Raw genomic sequence first — 9,980 nt, 5'->3', positions numbered from 1 at the left:
GGGAGCTCTTCTTAATATTTTGACACCAAAATCATGTCGATACACCTTACCGACTGCGAGTAAAGCCACCCACGCTTTAACTTGACAGACTGTACGAAAAAAGGTGGGGAAAAGAAAAACGTTGCTTTTTGAAAGCCCTATAAGACTATGATAACAACTTCTTTAATTTGGTCGAAAAGTTAAAAATTCCAAATTTGATCGTACCAAAAATGTTTGAAACCACATTTTTTTGAGATTTAAAAATTCTATGTACAGTTGTTCATAATACTCAGAAACTCGGACAATTTATCTTCATGACTTTTCTCTATCAAAGGAAAATTATCAGAGTTAGATCATTTTAAAAATCCAGAAAAACAAACTAAAATTAACATTTGAAGCCAAAAAACGCAGGACATGAAAAAAGTCAAAAGAAGAAAAACTTTGCTTTTTGAAAACGCTACAGGACTATGATAACAACTTTTTTAATTTCGTCGAGAAGATAAACACTCCAAATTTGATCGTATCAAAAATAATGAAAAGTCCAAAAATGCCATTTTTTGGTTAAACTATGCAAGATACGAAAAAAATGAAAAAGCTCAAATTGCGCGCCCTGAAAAGAACTACAAATTAAGAATGAATCACTTTTCGATATAAGCTACGAGAAAAAATGAGACAAAACTTGTTCATCCGAAAAAGAGCTATAATTTTTGATAGGACAGTTCGTTTTTGCTTTAGTCGTAAAAAATAAGATTCTAAATAAAAATATTAAATTTGTTTGAAAAAACGACACAAGGTATGAACTTTAATAACCAGACAAGTTGTTCGCCTAAAAAGATCTATGAATTTATTATTAATTATTTTTCGATAGGACGAGTAGATTTTCTTGTAATCGTATAATATAATTAGTTTCCCGTATTAGACCCTATGCAGATGCGCAGTAGTTTTTATTTAATCGTAAAAAACAAGATTAAAAATAAAATAATTGTAAAAACAAGGAAATTAGAATTAGTAGGATTCAATTTTTATGCATATTATGGATTGTAATGATATACATTTATTGAAATGATACATGTTTCAGAGCAGCTTAGAATACAATTTAAAGCAAAATAAGAAACAAATACAAAAATAATCATGATAAGTACAATTTGCTTTTTATTTTGCAATTTTTTAATAAGTAATCCCTGGCAGAGTTACATAAAAAATGTATTATAATTGATATAAGTGTTGTGTATAATATAGAAAAGTTGACAGGTGGGACAAAATAGAGTGCGAAGCACGAGACACGTGATGAGAATGTGTTCGTTAAAGCCAAAAGAGCTTTAACAAAAGAGAGTTCAAAGTCACACAATTACAGTTGTGGGTCCGTTCGCCTTTGATTTTAAAAGGTCTGTGCCAGAATGCGGAAGAAATGCAAAGATATCGTGCGCGAAGCGCGAGAACCAACAGTCCCGCGCCCAAGGCACGCTCAAACTTGCGAGAGAAGCGTCTTCTAAAAAGTTGGGATTTCAGCTTGAATATTCGATTATTTGGTCTAAAATTCAACTGTGTGGTTAAAAATTCATTTGCTTCGTTCAAAATTCCATCCTTATCTTGAAAATTCAACTATTTTGTTAAAAAGTCATATTTTTTATTCGGAAATTCAACTATTTTGTTAAAAAGTCATATTTTTTATTCGGAAATTCAACTGCTTTGTTGAAGATTCTTCATTCTGGAATAATAACTTATATTTTTAATAGAAAAATTTTTTGTTAAAAATTGGCCTTTCTTAGTTGAAAATACGAGTGTCTATTAAAAAATTCGTTTTTTTAGCTTGAAGCTGCGATTATTTAGCCTAAAATTCAACTATCTGGTTAAAAATTTTGCTCAAAGTTGAATCCTTTTCTTGAAAATGAAACTATATTCTTAAAAAGCAATCTTTTTTTGTACGAAAATTTAACTGCATGGTTAAAAATTCGTCTTTTTGGATTGAAAACGTATATTTTTTTATAGAAAAGTTTTTGGATTAAAATTTAGATTTCTTGGTAGAAAATTCAACTTTCGATTACTGGTCGAAAACTCAAATTTTCTGCTAAAAATTTAATTATTTTGATGACAATTCAACTATTTTGTTAAAAAATATGTTTTTGTTCGATAACTTAATCGCTTTTTTGACAAATATTCATCTTTTCGTATTGAAAATTCATCGTATCTATTAGAAAAGTATATTTTCAGACTTCGTCAAAGAATAAGCATCAATCATAAATTTTTATTTTGTATAATTTTCGGCACTCTTATGGGTCCCAAAAGAAACCCTCATATACATATACACCATTAAGCCATTTCCCTTTCGGGGTAGGCGTGACTCACTCAGTGGGGAAGGGAGTAATGTGAGGAAGGGATATCAATTTTTTAGATTGATCCAGAATTATCGTAATATTTATTTAAATAATACAATCGTTCCGCAACACTGCTCCGACCCAGGTTGCTCATAAATCTCTCTAGCAATCACCCCAAGTGAAGATCTACACAGAGTCGTCATGTAAGGTTCCTCACTTGGGCCCATTAGTATCCAAGGTCTTTTGTTTCAGGCGTCATCATTCACTCTACTGACACTCTTTTTTTAACTATTTGTCGTCATACTCTGCAGTCCTGGCATACTTCTCTAGCTTCTTTTATGTCCATGCATTTTTTCATGCAGGCAATCGGGTTTCTGTGGCTTCTTATGTGTCTACTAACGTCTCTTCTGCACCACATTCTTTGAGAATTATGTCGTTACTCACTTCGTCCATCAGAGTTTTCCCGCATATCATGCGCAAGAATCTCATATAAGTTCAATTAACTTTACTCTTATCTTTTTCTTGATAAGTCCATGTCTGGTAAATCAGCTGCCAAGGTATACGAACTTCTCAACTTGTTCAATGCTCTCATCATTTAATAAAACATTGCATAGTGTTTTCTCACTCTTTCCTTTGGGCACAATACTTTTTGTTTTATTTGCGTTAATTTTGAGGCCCATGCTCTTCATGCTTGCATTCAGTTTACTTAACATTCTTTGTAAGTCTTCGATTGACTCTGCCATAACAACCTTATCATCTGCGAACGCTATCCCACGTACCCTTACTGTTTCGAGATCCACACCCTCTTCGTCGAAAAAAGCCATTCTTAAACACTTGTTCATAAATAATATAAATAACCATGAAGACATAACGCATCCTTGTCTAACTCCTTGAATAATATCGAAACAGTCACTTAATTTCCCATTCACCCTTACACTCGCTTTGCTACCCGTATATATTGTTTTTGTAGCTTGAAGGAGCCATCCATTGACTCCATCTTCTTTCAGGATTTCCCAAAGTTCACTTCTATCTACCTTGTCAAAAGCTTTTTCAAGGTCAACAAATGCACAGAAAACTTTTTTCCCTACTCTCAAACTTTTTTATGTTATTTGCCTTAAGCTAAATATTTGATCCGTACATGACCTTCCTGGCATAAACCCACTTTGGACTTCCCAAATCTTTGCTTCTGTTATTTTCGTTATCCTACGAATAAGTATTTTTGAATATATTTTACTTACGGTGCTTAATAAGCTAATCCCTCTGTAATTATTGCACTCGCTTTTATCTCACTTTCTTTTGCATATTGGTACGATATTCGCTTTTGTCATATGGTGTTCGACGTCTCCAATCTCAAAACATAAATTTATCAATTCGCACAGTCTGTGTGATATGTACTCGCCACCGTGTTTAAGCATTTCAGTATTAATACAGTCTACCCCGGCAGCCTTACCGTTTTTTAAGTTCTTAATTATATCCCTAACCTCAGTGACACATACTTTTTCAATTGAGTTTTCTAACGCATCGTGTTCAACATCGCAGTTGTGGTGTCCTATAGCTTCATCTCCGAAATGTCCCCTAAAATAGTCTCAGAAAGCCTCTCGTATTCCGTCTGCATCATATAGCATTTCCCCATTACTATTTCTCATGTTGACAAATTCTGTACTTTTGTTTCCCTTCATTTTTTTATAAAGCAGTTTCTTACTTCCTTCAAAGTCTTTTTGTATTTTCTTTTCTTCTTCTGCTCTAATTTTATCTTTACGTTCCTTAATTAATCGTTTGAGTATCCTGTTTTTTTGTCTGTAACCATTTATACGTTTATTTCTTTCCTCATTGCTAAGACCTGCGATATTCAAAGTATTTGTAATGAACAGACCAAACGAACCTTCTGTTGCTTTTGACATTCGAATTACACCGGGCGTTAAGGACACAAAATTCGAAAATATGATTAAATGGATGGTTAAAGGAAGCTGGACAGGGTGTCAATTATACTTTTATACAAAAAGATTTGCCTGTAGAAAATACAAAATTGGATGCAAGCAATATTTTCTGGCTGGCTTTTAAAAAGACTTGTGATAATAATTGCTTCAAATTAAATCCCCAGGTTTTAGCAGGTGCTTCAGATGCACGCTATTTAAGAGAAGTGAGTTTCCACATTTAATATAAAAATATAAATTTCCTTTTGTCCACCTTAATTTCTGTAAAATGTACTATTGTTTTAAGCTCGGAATCCCAGAATTTGGATTTTCACCAATGAATAATGCAACACCACTTCTTTATGAAAATAATGAATATTTCAATAGGGATGTTTTTCTCAAAAGAATTGATTATTGATTTCTGAATAGCACAAGTTTCTAGAGATTTAATTAATATGTTGAATTTAGAAAGCTTTGAAAACTTATATCATAAGATATTTCTGAATAACTCATCAACATCAAATAAATTAAATAAATAATTCTAAAAAAATTATTAATAATTTCTTGAACTTGATCCTTGAACTTGATCATGAATTTGAATAATACAAGTAAACTCGGACACTGTACCGGGTTTGGGGCTGGCGGTGGTAGGGAACAAACCCGAGAGAGTACCGCTTTGGATGTAAACGCTTTTATTTGTTCACGCCTGAGTGACCACCACATACTCTCTGCAGCTCCTGTTACACCTACCTGTTGCGCGGCGTCACTTCTCGGAAGGTCCGTTTGACAGAATACAGTATACGGATTGACCTCCCGGAGCAATCATTCTTTCTCTTGCACGCGCGGCTCTGCAGGGGCGGGCCTTCTATTTTCCTAGCTACGCGTGGGAACAAAGTGAGTTCTTTAAAAAAAAATTTTTTAAACACTCAGGGGAAGGCGGCAACGACTCATCTGGAAAAAGCATCTTCCCCTGTGAAGATGGAAATGACCGAAGGAACCTTAGAACGTACTTCGGAATCTATATGTGAGAAACCATCTGGAAGTATCCCTGCAGGCGATACCAATGCCAAGGGGTCAAACCAAACAGAAAAACCACTAAGAGTTAGATTGTCTGGAGCTGTTAGCAAGAGGATGAGACGCCAATTAATAATCAATAGGACGCAACAACTAATCAGACGGTAACTCCAAAGACAGGCCAGCCTGATAGCAGCACATTGAACACAATCGAGGAACACAAGAAAATGCGGCTGAGAGGTCCAACAGTTTCTTATATTTGGGCTCTTCAAAGTCATCTGAAAGTGGCCATAGTCGTCGAGAAATCTCCAATAATCAAATACGATGTCTACCAGGCCAAGACAATTAAAGCAGCATTAGAGAAGAACATCGATAGGGTTCGGTAGGATATGTTCGGGACGAAGTGTCCCGAACTCGGTTAATTACAGCTGTTGGTGCATTGCAACTTTAAGTGGGAGCTAAAATCAAAGGGATCGATAGCAAAGACTTCCTGCGGTCAGGAAGACTGCTGGCTTGGATTTCTAATGTATTAATGGAAGCAACAGGAAAGCTCAAAAGGATAGCCACCGAAAAACCAGCTATGGAAACAGGAGGATGGAAAGTTATTGATGTCAAGACAAGTTAGTCAAGCTACCAAACTTGTAATAACTGCAGAGCCAGAAGTGGTCAAGAGTCTCAAGAAGATTGACTGAAAGCCTCCCTATGGATCTGAGACGATCAATATGAAGATCCTTTTAAAACCCAAAGTTATACCCGTAGATAAAGCTTCAGATTTGTCTTTGTAAAAGTTGGAGGAGACAAATGGAAGTTAAAATGGAAGCTAGATGTTCCTCTTCCAGTCTGAATTTTATCCAGATTAATATTTACCACGCTAAATGAGCCTCTGCTATCTTGAGCAGACATTTGACGGCGGAACAAACGACTTCTTCACTGATGCAAAAACCTTGGGCTTACTATTCGGAAACTAGAGGATTAAGTAACAAGAGCAGATCAGTCAGTTATGATATGTAGTTTCGTAGAAGCAACTAGGGCTGAAGTTTATGTCAGGAGCGATATTAAATTTATTGGATTACAAAGGTTCTTTTCTAGAGACTTAGCGAAAAAAAGATTTTTGATTTTTTTAGCATGCCTACTTTTTGTCTCTCAGGAATTACCATCTGAGGAATGGCTAAATCTGGTGGACTAATGCTGCGTTAAAGGTTAACCATTGCTCATCGGATGAGATACTAACGCATCTATCTTTTCCAATCTCCTCTTCTCTATCTCATCCTATACCACATCTACCAACGTCTATCTTTTTCTATCATTTCTATCATTTTCGTATCATTTCCAGTCCTATTTCTCTATCTCATCCTATCCTTTATCTATCAACATCAATCTGATGATTATTCCCTTAGGTGATTGACGGTAAAAGTAACCAACAAATAAAATGAATCTTCGGGCCTGTAAGTAAAGGCTTTAATAGAGGCTTAGCCGGGTAGTGTGTAGGATAAGCATGAAAGTTACGTTGTCTTTCTGGTACGTGGTAAACGTAATTTTTTTTTAATTCCCTAACTTTGGTATGGATTCCCGAATTTTCAGTTACTGTAACTGAAAATTCCTAGAGGTTAAAAAGATTTTTTTGGTTCATTATTTTAATGTATAACATGATTTATATTTGTCCTAAAAATATAAATAGAAAGAAAATATAACTGAAGTTAAGACTAACCACTTCTTATGTATGTATGCTATATATACACTCAGTGTATTAAATATATAATCAAAGCCCATCTTTTATGATAAGGATTTTTTTTTGACATTTAATATATTGAGTATATTATATAACATAATTATTTACATATAAACTTCGTTCTTATATAGTATTACATCAATTGTTATTTTTAAGACAACTATATACTGCAAATTTATATTGAAATTACTGAACCAAACAATAATGTCTCCATACATTACATTTTTAGATATCTTCACTCACAAAATGTATACAAAATGTTATTTTATTTATTATAAATAATGTTCGTGTGCAATTTTTTCGCAAAAAATTGAATTTTCAACCAGAAAATATAAATTTTCAGCAAAAAAATTAATTTGTAGCAAAATAGCTAAACCTTCAACCAAAGAAATTAATTTGCAATAAAATACGAATACTGCCTACGACAATGATTTCTCAAAAAAGTTGTTCAACCAAAATTTTCAACAAAAAGAGTTGTATCCTCAAACAGAGAAAAGTTTAACTTTCAAGCAAACAGTAGAACTTTTATCCAAGAAAGATGAAATTTCTACTAAAACGGATGAATTTTTATATCAAAAATACAAATAAAAATAAAAATTGAATTTTCATCCGAAAAAGGCTTTATTTTAACATTTTAACATCAAAATATAAAATTACAACAAGAAGTCAATCTTCCACGAAAATTATGCTTCAATTTTTAACCCAAAAATACGATGTTTCAACCAAACAGTTGAAATTTTAATAAAAAGGGCAACTTTTTGAAAAAAAAATGTTTTAATCTTTATCAAAACAGTTACATTTTTATCCAAGAAAGGTGTCATGTTTTTTTCAAATAAATAGATTCTTAAATCAAAGACAAATAATTTAAAAAATAGTTGAATTTTTATCCCAAAAAGATTTCATTTTTACTTTTTGGCATAAAAATATGAGTTTTAAATGAGAAAAAAATTGTCTATGAGAATAGTTGCATTTTCTACCCAAAAATATGAATTTTCAATAATACAGTTGAATTTTTAACAAAGAAGAAAAAAGACTTTAATACAAAATTCTTGAATTTTAAACGAAACCGTTTCATTTTTATCGAAGAAAGATGCAATTTTTAGTAAAACAGAAGACTTTTTTAAATTGAAAGATAAATTTTTTTAAATAGTTGAATTGTCAACCAAAAAATATTTGGCTTGACTTTGTAGCATTGAAATATAAGATTTAAAAAATAAGTTAATTTTCTATGAAGCTAGTTGAATTTTTAACACAAAAATTCAATTTCAAACAGAAAGGATGTCTTTTAAACAGAATTGATAAATTTCCAAACAAGTAATAAATTTTATAACAAAAACGGTAATATTGTGGAGAAAGACACTGCAAACAAATAAATATAAATACAAGGAAAACAAATCACTAACAAGAATAGTATACCATGCGATTACCGCAAAAGTTTATTTTTAATTTTCTCTAATTTCCCACTGACCAATTTTTCATTTTCCATGACCATATTAATATTCGAAAAGTTAAATCGTAAACTTGTAACATTTTTAACCTAGAATCTTTTATAAACGAAATATACGAATTTTAAATTAAAATTGAGAACATTTCAAATTTATTTTACTTGACAATTTCCCTAACCAATAAAATTCCCTGACTTAAAAAAAAATTGTTGTTCGTTTTTACTCACCAAGTTTGTTCAGCGTGTGATGTTCCGAAAAATATTGTACAAGAATAAAATGCCCGCCTTATTTAAAAAATCATAACGAAATCTTTCCAATACGCCGATGACCACCAATAATGAATCTTCATGCGTCTTCTAGCCGCACGCGCTCGAGAATCGAGGAGTGCGCTTGCAACTTCGCATTTCTTTACGTCACGATAACTTACATTTCTGTTACCATTTAGGAATTTTAGGAAAATATATACTTAATTTTCAGAAACCGCTTCTGAAGTTTAATAAAAATTGAGTAAATTTACTATAAAACTTACGGAATTACATTTTCAGCTACTGATTCCGTCCAAGACGAGAAATACCGTGTCTGGCTGGCTTTCGTCAAGTTTATTCCTCGGTTCCATCTCGTTTTCCTGAGCCTATTTCTCAGTTTCGCTCGTCAATTTCTTCCTTGTCCCGTCTCGTCCTTATTCGGTCTCGCCTCGGTCTTTTCCGAGGAATGGAACAGATGTGCGCTGGTGGAGTGGGCACCTCGTAGAAGCATTCTTTGGCCAGTCTGTCGCGCTAATACTAATTAGCGTTCTTAAATGAATAGCTAAAGTCTAAATATGCCTACAAATCATATTTTTTTGTCCATTACTTATTAATTTGATATCAAACACGACTATTTTTTAATCATTTCACAGATTTAACTTTACTGTATCAGATATATTTTCATGTCATGTAGAGTTTAAAGAATTTAACACTAATTTAATTTTTTATTTTTCGAAGTACAATGACAAATATATTTGTCGGAATATTTATAAATTCGAATGTGCGTAACTACTTGCACAGTCGTAAGTCTTAAATGCGTAACTAACAGTCGATTTTATAATTCACTCCTGTGAAATTCATGTATCTTTATTTGTATATTCATATATATATATATATATGACGATGGTCGTGGGGGCTAAAGCGTAGGCCTTGGACCCACTCCTTCGGCTTGCGGGTTCGATTCCCGCCTCGCACTCTGGAAGAGTCTCGGTGGCCCATGCGGTGAACACTAGCCTAGCAAGGGGGCTATGTAAGCGGAACGCCTACTCTACCATAGCTAGAACAAGCCGGCAACAAAGAAAGAGAGGCGACACTAAGACCAACCGCGGGCAGGCATCCAATATATGAAGAGCGTTGCTTTACAGCCCGGAGAAACATCAACACCAAGGTTTCTCTCAAGCCTAAAGATCTGGCTGAAATGGATGACGAGCTTCATGGACATTTTTCCGGTGAATCCAACCTCTTGGTTATCAATTATTGTGTGTATAATGCAGCGAGAGCTTTGGCCGATGCGAACCGTAAAACAAAACCAACGGCTGATCATAAGACCAAAAGACGAA

The 9,980-nt window shown here is 33.5% G+C and overlaps 2 protein-coding genes across 2 annotated transcripts in view; one reads left to right on the top strand and one right to left on the bottom strand.

The window, feature by feature from the left end:
• The window catches only part of LOC117169856 (aminoacylase-1-like), a 12,940-nt gene extending 8,315 nt beyond the window's left edge, over positions 1 to 4,625 (top strand). The window contains exons 3-4 of the mRNA XM_033356365.1: positions 4,258 to 4,434; positions 4,515 to 4,625. Of these exons, the coding sequence (XP_033212256.1) occupies positions 4,258 to 4,434; positions 4,515 to 4,625 (288 nt within the window). The remainder of the gene's footprint in view (positions 1 to 4,257; positions 4,435 to 4,514) is intronic.
• Positions 1 to 8,979, bottom strand: part of LOC117169858 (heat shock protein 67B1-like) — a 37,129-nt gene extending 28,150 nt beyond the window's left edge. Inside the window, exon 1 of the mRNA XM_033356366.1 lies at positions 8,925 to 8,979. The gene's annotated coding sequence lies outside the window, so the exon portion shown is untranslated. The remainder of the gene's footprint in view (positions 1 to 8,924) is intronic.
• Between the last annotated feature and the right edge of the window lie 1,001 nt (positions 8,980 to 9,980).

Source organism: Belonocnema kinseyi, chromosome 3, assembly GCF_010883055.1.
Source record: "Belonocnema kinseyi isolate 2016_QV_RU_SX_M_011 chromosome 3, B_treatae_v1, whole genome shotgun sequence".
Classification (NCBI taxonomy): Eukaryota; Metazoa; Arthropoda; class Insecta; order Hymenoptera; family Cynipidae; genus Belonocnema; species Belonocnema kinseyi.
Note: the sequence above shows the minus strand (reverse complement) of the source record. Positions and strands in the feature narration are given on the sequence as shown.